This window comes from Lynx canadensis, chromosome B4, assembly GCF_007474595.2.
Source record: "Lynx canadensis isolate LIC74 chromosome B4, mLynCan4.pri.v2, whole genome shotgun sequence".
Classification (NCBI taxonomy): Eukaryota; Metazoa; Chordata; class Mammalia; order Carnivora; family Felidae; genus Lynx; species Lynx canadensis.
In genome coordinates, this window is record NC_044309.1 from 38,588,287 (window position 1) to 38,602,213 (window position 13,927).

Below are 13,927 nucleotides of genomic sequence, written 5' to 3' on the forward strand. Positions count from 1 at the left end.
AATTAAAGTCTCCCTTCTTCTGGGGCTTCTACAGCATTCTGTTCAGACCTCTCTATTCCAGCACCAAAAACTCTCTTCCCTGTATCATAACTCAGCTACTCCAAACATCTTTATAAGGAGAATTCAAGGTCTGAGATGTGAGATTACCTTTATTCTGCTTTATGTTTTCACGTGCTTGTTTTAGGCTGAGTGTTTGGTATAGCCTAGGGTTTCTCAACCTTGGCACTACTGAAATCTTGGCATGGTTGATTCTTTGTTGGGTGACGAAGAGGGCACCATCCTGTGCCTTATAGGGTATGTAGCAGCATCCCCGACAATACCTAGTAGGTGCCAGTAACATCCCCCTGTCTAGTTTCCATCGAAAATGTTTCCAGACATCACCGAACGTCCTCTAAGAAGCAAAATTGCCCCACTCATGTAGACTGGACACACACAACAATAGCACCAGCTGGATATGAGTGGAAGGCCCCCTCTTTAGCAGGCATGCCTTTTCTTTGTCCCCGAGGAGGGACAGATGAGCACTTAAAGTCATAGTATGATGGTTTGGCTGGAAAATAGTACTGTGGCTCCTCAGAAAATTCAGAAACAGAACTACTATATGGTCTAGCAATTTTCCTTCTGCACATATACCCCGAAGAATTGAAGCAGGGACTCAGAGTATTTGCGCCCCCCTGTTCACAACAGCATCAGTCTCACACGAGGGTGTGAAGCAACCCAGGTGTCCGTCGATGAGCGAATGGATAAACAACCTGTAGTGCACAGGTACGATGAAATATTATCCAACCTTAAAAAGGCAGAAAATTCTGACACCTGTGACAACACGGATGAACCCTGAAGGCATTATGCCAAGTGAAACAAACCAGTCATAAAAGGATAGACACCTGTGATCCGCTGATAGGAGGAACTTAGAGTAGTGAAATTCAAGAAGACAGAAAGCAGAATGGTGGTTGCCAGGGACTGTGGGGAGGAGGAGTCCATGGAAGTTAGTGTTTAATGGGTACAGCGTTTCCATTTTGGAAGATGCAAACAGTTCTAAAGATGGCAGTGGGGATGGTTGCACAACGTGAAGGTACTCAATGCTGTTGAGCTGTACACGTACAAATGGTTAAGACAGTAAACTGTATGTTATGTGTATTTTGCCACAATTTTTAAAAATCACACTGTGGAGGACATATAGGGTACAAGCCCCCAACCCCTGCTCCCAACACACACACACACACACACACACACACACACACACACACACACAAAGTGTATTTATGGAGGGATTTCCAGGTCCCAGTCTCAGGGCCAAGAGCTCTACATGCATACGCACATTTAATTCTTCTCTAACCCTGGGAGGTACTATAAATAATTCACAGATGAGGAACTATCGCCTAGAGGGTTTAAGAGGCTCACACAAACTCACATGCTATTAAGTTGCAGATTCGGGGCTAAAACTCAGTGCAATTTGCTATAAAAATCTTAGAGAGTCCAAAGTTAACCTAAACCAGGAATCAGCTAACTTTTTCTGTAGAAGACTAGGAAATACATATTTCAGGCTGGGCAGGCCTTTTGGTCTTTGTCACAGCTACTCACTCCTGCCACAAACATGAAGGCTGCCATGGGCAAGTTGTAAATGAATGAGCACAGCTGTGTTCCAACAAAACTTTACTCACACAAATAGGCAATATTTGGTTTGCCAACTCTTAGATGATTCTTAACAGTGTGGCTAGTCTAGGAACTCTAGGCAGTGTTGGGAGGTAGGTACTTGGCATTGGTAGGTAATCATTTCACTTTGAAAAGTCAAGGAAGCAGGGGTTTTGAGGCTCTAGGTGTCTTCAGAGAGATCTTCTGCCCATACTGGCCCCCTCTCCCTCTCTGGGCTGAAGAAGTCCCTTCACACCCTTCCAGCCTGGCCTTCTCATGTCCCTCTGTCCCTATGAGGCAGGACTGACTTTCACTCGGGGTCCTCAGCCCCATGACTCTGCTTCTCTAGGGGCTGCACCAGACTCTGCCCTGCAAAGCAGTCTTCACCCCAATTCTGCCTGGAGCGATCCCCATGGAACCCAGAGAGTTTCCTCATAGAGGAGGGGGTGGGGTCTGAGGGGCCATGGGTGGAGCTGAGGTTTCTCAAACTGCTGCCTACAATATGTTCACACAGGTTGATTCCAACACCGGCTGTCCCCGCAGTAGAACGTCCACATATGGAGCCCCAGCATAGGACAGCTTGCACCCTTGCCCTCAGTGCAGCCTGCCTCTGGTTCCTCCAGGTTTCTCCAGGGACCCCAAAGGAAAAAACTCCTCCTGGACCCTGCTCCTTTCCTTCTGTGGTCCCTGCTCTCTCAGAGTGGGCTGGCTCCATACTGCTGGGGCTCAGACCCTGCAGCAGTCTCCTTCCCCACCCGTACCCCCCCACCCCTACCTCTTGGATGGACACAAAGTCTTTCTCACCCACTGAAAATAGTTTTTTGTCCATCAGGACCAAGAAGAATAAGAGCACCAAGGGAGGAGCTTAACTCTCTCTTTTTCCTAAAGGACAGTAAGCCCTGCATGGTCTTGTTCTGACTCTGCTTCTTTACCCACCTCTTCCAGCCCCTGGATCTGCTCTCCCTCGGGTCCATGGCCTCACCTTCCTTGACAATCAGTTCCTGTTGTTGTTATTGTTTTTTAAATATTTATTTGTTTATTTATTTTGAGAGAGCATGAGAGCACGTGGGGGAGGGGCAGAGAGAGAGAATTCCAAGCAGGCTCTGCACTGTCAGTACTGAGTCAGACACAGGGCCCGATCCCACAAACCGTGAGATCATGACCTGAGCAGAAATCAAGAGTTGGAGGCTTAACCGACTGAGCTGCCCGGGCACCCCTCAGTCCCTGCTTTAAAGGGCCTCTCCCGGTGGCTGAATTTTCGTGTGCATGCATAATCTGAGCTCTTCTTTCAGTTCCCATGAGGCCGGGCTGAGAACCAAAGGTGAGCAAGGTGGTAGTGGTCAGGTTCAAGGAGGTGACCACCAACCAAAGGGGTCACCTGGCAAAGCAGCTCCGTGAGGGAGTGACAAGGAACAGACAGATGTCTGTAGGTTCTGCCCAGGAGAGCCAAGGGGTACGTGGGGCTTCCACAGAGCATCCAGTGTTGATGATGTGTGGGTTGCTGTTCTCCACGTATCTCTTTTCCAGCCCATCTTCCCCCAGATAGGACCCGAGAAAGCAGCAAAGAGATAGCGCTTAAGTGGTGGGCCTTGTTCTTCCTTGATAGCACTTTCACAGCCTACAGAACTGAAAATTTCAAATGCTTCACTGTCCACAGGTACACAGAAGCTTTGGAAAACAAAGCAGAAATAAAGGCCATGATGTGTAAGTATCCACTAGGTAGGATGTCTGTTCCCTTTTCCTCTTGCCTCAGTCACAATCAAGGACTGAGCAGGAATGTAGCTGAGTTGGTACCTCTGCAACTTGATGGTTATGACTTCATTCCGGGTCAGATACAAATGATTTCTTACAACTTACACTTTGCAGCTTAAATTCACCATGACTCTTCCTCCCTTCAGTAAAGTGTGGGCCTCAGTGAAGGTTAATTGGGACACACACACAGAGAGAAAGTGCTGAATTGCACCACGCATATGGTCCAGAGCTGACCATCAGTACATGTCAAATTCCCTTTTCTTTCCTTCCAGAAGGGACGATCAAAAGTTAAGTATGCCATTAAAACCACCACCACCAACCACCACAGACCTGTGAAGAACAATAATGAAGTTCACAGACAGGGTTTCCTCAAAGCACACAGAGTCTGGCCTTCCATGGAGAGTAAGACTTGGGTTGAGTTTCAGTGACAGAAATGTACTGGGGAGCCAACTACTGACAACATAGATGGTCTGAGCTCTCTCGTGGGCTAAGCCTGTCCTGTCCTCCGGGTCTCTTCCCTCCATTCGTGCATCTATGGCATGGTGGAAGAGCTCTGGGAAAAGCCTGAAAACACCATCCTGTGGGGCCAGGGAAAGACCCACAGCCTTCACCTGGGTCACATGGCTCATCTCTTTGCAGCTCCCACATGTGAGCCCAGAAGGGGACTGAGCCCCATGAGGGTCTACATTCCACTGCCCAACTTCACTGTATTCTGAAAAGCCAAATTTAAAAAAGAAAGCTTAGGGGCGCCTGGGTGGCTCAGTTGGTTGACCGTCCAACTCTTGATTTTGGCTCAGGTCATGATCTCACAGTTCATGGGATTGAGCCCCGTGTTAGGCTCCATGCTGTCAGTGAGGATTCTCTCTCTCTCTCTCTCTCTCTCTCTCTGCCCCTCCCACATTCGTGCTCTCTCTCAAAAAATAAATAAATAAAATTAAAAAATAAAAAGAAGAAAACTTGACCATTGCAGGATTTTCTTGCAACAGCACGGCCATGCATCCCTCCCCAAGATGCTCTTGGCTGGAAAGAGCTGGAGAAGGGCTAAGTCCAGCTTGCTCTGGTGGAGCCTGCATCTTGTTTATGTCAGAGGACATCACGACTGCAACATAACGGACTTAAGACACTCAGAAGAAGCTTTTGACACGAATGCTGGAAAGGCACTAGACCAGGGGTGGGAAAACTATGCCCCAGGGTTATAAATCGGACCCCATCATCTGTTTTTTATGGCTAGTGAACTAAGAGTGGCTTTTACACTTTTATTATTTTTTATTCAAGGATAATTAGCATACCATGTTATATTAGTTTCGGGGGTGAGATATAATGTTAAATGGTTGAAAAAAATCAAAAGAAGACTATTTGGGGACACACAAAAATCATATAAAATTCAAATTTCAGTGTCCATAGAAGTTTCATTTGATCAGAGCCAAGCTCACCTGTGTACATATTGCCTATGTCAGCTCGTGCAGCAGCATGGCATTGAGTGGTTGTGATTGTGTACATGGCCCACAGAGCCTAAAATCCTTATGGTCTGGCCCTTTAAAGAAAGTTTGCTGAGCCCTGCACCAGGCAATGGGGTACACCGGGGTTCTGCAGTATGTCTCTTGGGACCCAGTTATGAGGGGTTGAGTGTGGTTGGGTTTCTGAAGGAGCTCCAGAAATGCCTTCCTCCCTGGTTGTTGCACTTGTCAATGTGTTCCTAAGGCACACACAGTACCTCGGCATAGCTCAAAGCTTTATTGTGAAGTAGCAAGCTGGTGCCTTCCCACTCTGTTTCAGAAGGTTCTCCACCATGTCTTACTCAAGTCCTGTATGTTGCTATCACCATTTTCCAAACCTGACAGTTACTGAGTCAGAGAGGGGAAACAATCTGTGAGTTTGACGGCAAGCAAAGTCCAGGAAAGGAATGAACCTAGGAGGTCTGGCTCCCAGTAGAGTTGAGGCTGACACCTCCTTCCAGGGCAGAGTAGATGGCACCTTTACTGCCCCCAGTGGGGCAGGCCCTAACCCAAGATGGAGAGAGCCATGCCATTTGGCATTCCAGGTGGGCTGGCCTCTTACCTGCATATCCCTCCTGGCGATGAACCCCTTGCCTTCTGTGTCACAGGTCTGAAAGAATTCCTGTGCCTTGCTCAGCATGGCCAGCTCTACCGGTGCCAGCTCCTGGGTCTCCTTACACTCCAGGTTGTCCAGGGGACTCGGGCAGGCCCCGCTTTCCTTTGGACCCTTTCCAGGTCTCTGGGGTCTAGAGACCATTCTCCTGTCAGGGGTAGCCATCCGGGTTTGTCAATTTCTTCAAGTCTTTGCAGAACCTGAACACAGAAGATGAGAGAGACAAGTGGGTGTGGTGTGGATGGAGTGAGGCTGAGAAAGAATGAGAGGGCATTAGAGGGCAGCCATAACTGCTCACCAGTGTGCCTGGCCTCTCTTACCAACCACCTCCTCATTAGCAGAACGGCAAGGGGAAATGTGCTGTGATTGCTAATAGATCAGCCAGCCCATTGAAAAAAGAAGAAGGGGGAAAAGAAAACAGACATTTCTAGAGTGAAAGAAGGTGGGTAGTGGAAGCCTGAAAATAATTTCTCCCCATTTAAACTAACAGCAACAAAACAGATCCTGATAGACAGACCAGCTACCATTTATTGAGTGTTCACTTGGAGGCAGGCACCATGTCTTGGTCTCTGTATACATTTTCTCATTTATTTCTCACATCCCTCTGAAATAGATATTAGCATCTTCATTTTATCAATGCTCAGAGAGGCTGAGTGACTTGACCAAGGCCACACAGCAAGTTAATGCAAAAACAGATATAAATCCAAGCTCATCAAACTTGTATTTGACCTTAATCCTACATTGTCCTGACTCTTCAGCATTTCGAAGGGTGGAGAACTCTCTTCTCTCAGATTCACTGTTTCCTATGCCCTTCACAATCAACAAGTTCTTGGTGAGCTCTTAGCTCATACTGCAGGCCTCTACGGGGCCTGAGAGCATGCAGCGGAAAGCTGATGGAGGAAAGTGTACTGTGTCCTCAAGGAGCTTCCTGCTCTACTGGATTTGCCAGGCCTAGTTTGGTCTCTGGCCAACATAAAATCACAAATTATATGTCCTGATCAGACATTTAAAGCCCCTTATGGATTTTTTTTTCAGAGGGTGCACTGTAATGTGATGCTATGGGAGAAGTTATGCAGAAACCAACTTCTAGTCTGGACTCTGTTGCTCCTTAAGTGACCTTGAATAAGTCAGTACCTGTCTGGGTCTCAGTTTCCTCATCTGTGTATTGAGAAGACCGGTCCTATTTTCTTTAAGGCCCCTTCTACCTCTGACAGTCTGTAAGTGTATGATATTTCAACATAATAAATTGTTACTAATAAAAAAAATGGGTCAATGTGATGAAAGGAAATAGTCATATCCTTGGAGTTTTCTACCTGAAAACTTTTTGGAAGTAAGCTAGGTCTAAATTTTTAAATATTTAAATGTTAAAATACAGATACACACTGTAATGCATTTTGGGGAAATGCAAAAAGTGAAGAAGGAAATATAGATCATATCTCCTACACCATTGTCAGAAAAAAAGGAGGAAAATCACACTATCACCAGGTGGGTTTGTCTGATTATCAGAGCCCAGGGGTCTGGCTCAGCTACACCATAACTCCAAAGTAATCTGTGATTTGGGTCAACATTTTCCACCTACCAGATGTGTCAAAAGCTGTGGACCCAGAGCTGGAAGACTACCTCTGGCCTCAGGAATGCACCATGTGGAACAGAGCCTGGACAAAGTAGAGGAGACTTGACATTCTTGCTCCACTTGGACTGGACAATGGGCTCCCACCTGATCCCTTTGACTAGCCCTTCACTCAGGAATCGGGTCTTTCTCTCCATTCCTACACAGTGTGAACTGGCTGTCACCTAATCATAGACAGACTTAACATTTCTATTCTGTCTTCCCCGGAGGGAACTAAAGGCCTTGGTTATAAGTCCCAAAAGAGTAGGGCTGTTTTTGCATGGCTTACGTGTATTGCCCAAAATATCTATCGCAACACTGAGCTTAGGAAGGGCTTTTGGATAATAGAAGTGGTAACATCTGAGCTTCTGTAAATGTACAGCATTAGCAGAGCAGTCTGTGTCTTCCTGTTGCCCAGCCAGGACTGTCTCGAGGTCTCTGCCATCCAGTAGCCCCTACCTTATTCCCACCTGCTGTTCCCAGAAGACTGGATGAATAATATCTGTTCTTCCTTGAGGCTTTTCTCTTGCCAGCCCCATAACATACTTCATCCTAATGGAACCCAATCCCTCTATTAGGTAAATTAGGATTCCCATCACACAGATGAGGTAACTAAGTTAGGGAAAGGTTAAACAACTTGGATCAAGGTCTAGTATAGTTAGAGACCAGATGTACTATACTATATTACCTTCCTAGCATGGCTCCAAGCTATGGACTTGCTCTTGATGGTCTACTTATCCCCAACAGATAATAACCTAAGTCACTTCCCAGAGGCATGTTCATCCTTTTAACATTTATCATTCATTCATTCATTCATTCATTCATTCTTATTTATCAACTACCCAATTAGCAGGCTCTGAGCTAACACTGAAAAATGCAAACATGAATAAGACATGGTCCCTGCTGTTAATGAATGAGTCTCAAATAGTGGGAATTCAGTCATGGTAACTGCTGGTAAGGAAAGGTATTTCAGGTTGGGTCCCTCCTCCATATCCCTCAAAACGGACGACATAGCAATCAACTACTTCTAACCACCTATGTGAGCTAAGTAAGCCCTTGAGCCACTCTGGCCTGGAAATTAGTAGAGATGCTCTCTCAGTTCTAGGCCTGACTTTCTCCGGCTCTCTGCCTTCCCTGACCCATGTCCCAGGTAATGCATGGCATGAGAGAACCAGTCCAATAGTTCTAAAGCAGCCAGCTATGAGCAACTAGCAGATAGGCACCATGTCTTATTTGATTTTAACCATAGTTCCTATCCCAGAATATGGTACACAGTAGGTGCATATTGATTGATTCTTAAATGAAGGAAGAACAATTTTTTTGCTGCATCCTTTGCAGGGAGGCCTAAAAACATTTGTGTTTCAATCAGATAGCTCTCTGTGTGGGATTTTTATCTCATAAAGAACAAATTCAGATTTCCGTTTCCAGAAAAGATGGAGTAACAGGGACTGGGTTTGCTTTCCCAGCTAAAATAATTTTTAAAAAATCCAAACAAAATATATTTTTGAAAATTCTTGGGGCACCTGGGTGGCTCAGTCGGTTGAGCGTCTGACTTCGGCTCAGGTCATGATCTCGCAGTCCGTGAGTTCGAGCCCCGCGTCGGGCTCTGTGCTGACAGCTCAGAGCCTGGAGCCTGTTTCGGATTCTGTGTCTCCCTTTCTCTCTGACCCTCCCCCGTTCATGCTCTGTCTCTCTCTGTCTCAAAAATAAATAAACATTTAAAAAAATTAAAAAAAAAAAAGAAAACTCTTTCTAAGACACTAGACATCAGTCAATGAAGGACAGTGATCCTTCAGCATGGCCAGGTTAGGGTGAGCTGAATGAGGCCCCTAAAGTGCAAAATTAAAGGAGGAATTTACTTTCAGGTACTAGCCCTGTAGTTGCACAACTCTGAAAGTGAGTGCCTGCTTTTTTGAAAAAAATTTTTAATGCTTATTTATTTTTGAGAGACAGAGAGACAGAGAGACAGAGTGCGAGCAGGGGAAGGGCAGAGAGAGGGAGGGAGACACAGAATCTGAAGCAGGCTCCAGACTCTGAGCTGTCAGTACAGAACCCGACGCGGGGCTCAAATCCACAGACTGTGAGATCATGACCTAAGACGAAGTCAGACGCTTAACCGACAGAGCCAGAGCCACCCAGGCGCCCCAAAAGTGAGTGTCTTCTTAAGGAAGAGGCGCCTAAGGTACAATATTCAAAGAGAAATCCATTCTGAAAACTGTGCATTAGAGAGTAATTACTTTCTAAATTTTGCACCCTAGGGACCTTACTCACCTCACTCTAGCCCACAGCCTGTTCCTGACAGAAACAAACAAAACGAGCCCTATTATTGCATAAAGAGTTTTTAGGCCATGACACAGGAAGGGGGAAATCCAGGCAGGGACTGGCAGAGTCTCCAAGTTGAGGAAACCCAACTGTATGCTGCCTATAAGAAGTATAAACTTTATGACACAAATAGGTTAAAAGTAAAAGGTTAGCAAAATATATACCATGTTAACACTACTCAAGAAAAAGCTGCATATTAATATTAGGCAAAGTTGATTCTACAAGGAAGAATATTAATGAGAATAAAGAAAGTAATTCATAGTGATAAAGAAGGAAATTCATCAATAAGATAGTAATAATCCTAAATACTTCTGTACCTAATAACAAGGCTTTAAAATGCATGAAGCAAAAACTGATACAACTGTAAGGAGAAATAGACAAATCCACAATCATATTCAAAGATTTTCATATCCCTCTATCAATAGTTAATAAAACAAGTAGACTGAAATCAGTAAAGATACAGAAAACACGAACAACACTGTCAACTATCTCGACCTAACTGACATTTATAGAATACTCAACAAAGGGTTAATATACTTTCTTTTCAAGTGCACATGGAATATGTGGTCCAAGATGGTCCATATCCTGGTCCATAAAATGAGTTTCAATAAATTTTAAAGGACTGAAGTCATAGAAAGTATGTACCCTAACCACAATGGAATTATACCAGAACCAATAACAGAAAGACCCCTGGAATACCCTTAAATATGTGAAAACTATATAACACACTTCTAAATAACTCATGGGTCAAAGAAGAAATGGAAAGGGAAATGAAAAAGTACTTTTAACTAAATGAAAATAAAAGCACAATATATCAAATTTGGTTGGATATTGCTAAAGTAGTACTCAGGGAAAAAATTATAACACTAGACACATATAATAGAAAAGAAGAAAGGTCTCAAATCAATGATATCAGCTTCTACCTTAAGAAACTAGAAAGAGAAGAGCAAATGAAACCCAAAGTAAGGAGAAAAACTAATAAGGGTCTGAGCAGAAATCAATTAACTAGAAAACAGAAAAACACTAGAAAAAATTTATAAAAATGAAGGCCGGTTCTTTAAGAAGATGAATAAAGAGAGAAGACACAAATGATAATATCAGAACTTTGAGAGGTGGCACATTACAAATTCTACAGACATTAAATGGCTAATAGGAGAATGCTATGAACAGTTTTATGCCAATAAATTTGACAATTTAGAGGGGATGGACAAACTCCTTGAAAATCACTAAATAACAAAGTTCACTCAAGAGGAAATAGATAAAATGAGTAACACTATTGAAGAAATTGAACTAATAGTGAAAACCTTTCCTGCAAGAAAACTCAAGGCCCAGGTGGCTGTATTGATGAATGCTACAAATATTTAAAGAAAAATTAATACCAATTCTATGCAAACTTTTCAGAACTCTGAAGAATGTGAAATACTCCCTAACATATTCTATGAGGCCGGGATTACCTTATGCCCAAACTAGACCAAGAAATTATAAGAAAATAAAAATACAGGCCAATATCCCCCAGGAACATAAATGCAAAAAAGTTTTTTTTTTTTTTCTGAGAGAGTGCATGGGGGAGGGACAGAGAGAAAGGGGGACAGACGATCCAAAGCAGGCTCCGCACTGACAGCAGCGAGCCTAATGTAGGTCTCGAACTCATGAACCAAACTGCAAGACCATGACTTGAGCTGAAGTCGGATGCTCAACCGACTGGGCCACCCAGGTGCCCCAGATGCAAAAATTCTTCAGGAAATTTTAGCAGATTCAATCCAATGCCATATATAAAAAGAATAAATACATCCTGACCAAGTGGAGTTCTAACTCAGGAATGAGAGAATGGCTTAACATTTGAAATGAACAATATATTCACCATGTTAACAAATTAAAAATGACAAACCATTATGATCATCTCAGTAGATGCAGAAAAAGCACTTGACAAAACCCAAAATCCACTCCTGATGAGAACTCTCAGAAAACCAGCAGTAGGGAGAAATTTGCCCAACCTGAAAAAGGGTATCCACAAAAGAACCAACAGGTAACATCATACTTAAATGGTAAAAAGCCAAATGTTTTCCCCTATGATCAAGAAACAAAAATGTCTATTTGTCTTGATGAGGTCCCAATAGTTCATTTTAGCTTTTATTTCCCTTGCCTTCAGAGACATGTCGAGCAAGAAATTGCTGCTTCTGCACTGCAAAGGAAACAGTCAACAAAACTAAAAGGCAACTGATGGAACAGGAGAAGATATTTGCAAATGACGTATCGGATAAAGGGTTAGTATCCAATCCAAGATCTATAAAGAACTTACCAAACTCAACACCTGAAAAACAAATAACCCAGTGAAGAAATGGGCAGAAGACATGAATAGACACTTTTCCAAAGAAGAAAGACATCCAGATGGCCAACAGACACATGAAAAGACGCTCAATAGCATTCATCATAAGGGAAATACAAATCAAAACCACATTGAGATACCACCTCACACCAGAGTGGCTAAAATTAACAACTCAGGAAACAGATGTTGACGAGGATGTGGAGAAATGGGAACCCTCTTGCACTGTTGGTGGGAATGCAAACTGGTGCAGCCACTCTGGAAAACAATGTGGAGGCTCCTCAAAAAATTAAAAATAGATCTACCCTATGACCCAGCAATAGCACTACTAGGAATTTATCCAGAGTTCAGGAGTGTTGATTCATAGGGGCACATGTACCCCAATGTTTATAGCAGGGCTATAAAGAATAGCCATATTATGGAAAGAGCCCAAATGTCCATCAACTGATGAATGGATAAAGAAGATGTGGCTTATATATACAATGAAATACTACTTGGCAATGAGAAAGAATGAAATCCTGCCATTTGCAACAACGATGAAATCTTGCCATTTGCAACAATGTGGATGGAACTGGAGGGTATTATGCTAAGTGAAATAAGTCAGTCAGAGAAAGATAGATATCATATTTTTCACTTATATGTGGAACTTGAGAAACTTAACAGAAGACCATGGGAGAAGGCAAGGGGAAAAACAGTTTCAAACAGAGAGGGAAGCAAACCATAAGAGACTCTTAAATTTTTTTTAATGTTTATTTATTTTTGAGAGAGAGAGAGAGTGAGCAGGGGAGGGGCAAAGAGAGAGGGAGACACAGAATTTGAAACAGGCTCTAGGCTCTCAGCTGTCAGTACAGAGCCTGATGCGGGGCTCAAACTCATAAACCATGAGATCATGACCTGAGCTGAAGTCAGACGCTTAACTGACTGAGCCACCCAGGTGCCCCCATAAGACACTCTTAAATACAGAGAACAAACTGAGGGTTGATGGTGGGGGTGGGGAGGAGGGGAATGGGTGATGGGCATTGAGAAGGGCACTTGTTGGGACGGCTGTTGTATGTGAGCGATGAATCATGGGAATCTATTCCCAAAACCAAGAGCACACTGTATACACTGTATGCTAACTAACTTGACAATAAATCACATATATAAAAAAGTGTTTAGTCAATTTAACATTGTGTTGGAGATTCTAGCCAGTTCAATGAAGCAAGAAAAGAAATAAAAAACATCCGGATCAGACATGAAAAGGTAAAATCATCTTTATTCCCAGGCAACATGATTATCTATGTAGAAAATCTGGTGAAATTCACAAAAAGCTACTAGAACAATAAGTGAGTTTGACAAGGTTAAAAGATATAAGTTTTCTCTAAAAAATCAATTGTATTTCTGTACAGCAGCAACAAAAACTTAAAATTGAAATAAAAATATAATTTACAATAGCATCAAAAATATGAAATAGGGAGATAGCTGGCAAAAATGTGTAAGACCTGTACACAGAAAGCTTCAAAATATTGATGAGAGAAATTAAAGAAGGCCAGAATAAATGGGTAGATATTCATGTTCATGGTTTGGAAGACTCAGTACTACTAGGATGTCATTTCTCCCTAAATTCATCAAAAGATTCATCTCAATCTCAATCAAACTCCCAGCAGGCTTTTTTTTTTTTTTTGTAGAAATTGACAAGCCAATCTAAAATTCATATTGAAATGCAAAGGACCTAGAATAGCCAAAACAACTTTGAAAAAGACAAACCACATTGGAAGACTAACACTATCTGATTTCAAAACATTATAAATTTATAGTAAAAAAGGCAGTATGCTATTGGCATGAAGATCAAAAATTAAAAATAAAAAAATAAAAAGATAAATGGAACAAAATAAAGAATAGAGAATCCAGAAATAGACCATATATATAACTGATTTTTTTACAAGAATGCAAAGGCAATGCAGTGAAGAAAGGATAATCTTTTCAGCAAATGGGACTGGAATAATTGGATAACCATTTGCAAAAAAAAGAATGTCAATGCATACCTTATACCACATACAAAAATTGACTCAAAATGGATCATAGACCTAACTGTAACGTCTAAAAATATAAAACTACAAGAAGAAAATGTCCTTGTGACTGTGGCTTAGTCAAAGATTCCTTAGGCACAATAGCAAAAGCATATTTTAAAAACTGATCCGTTG

At 42.7% G+C, this 13,927-nt stretch overlaps 1 protein-coding gene across 7 annotated transcripts in view; it reads right to left on the bottom strand.

Moving 5' to 3' along the window:
* Positions 1 to 13,927, bottom strand: part of CRACR2A (calcium release activated channel regulator 2A) — a 137,807-nt gene that overhangs the window by 72,963 nt on the left and 50,917 nt on the right. For 6 of the 7 annotated variants that reach the window (XM_030321457.1, XM_030321456.1, XM_030321453.1 and 3 more), the window contains one exon: positions 5,440 to 5,690. In XM_030321457.1, the coding sequence (XP_030177317.1) occupies positions 5,440 to 5,655 (216 nt within the window). In that variant the 5' untranslated portion in view covers positions 5,656 to 5,690. Of the gene's footprint in view, positions 1 to 5,439; positions 5,691 to 11,720; positions 11,760 to 13,927 lie in introns of those variants that run through there. The other variant, XM_030321451.1, reaches the window with a different exon arrangement.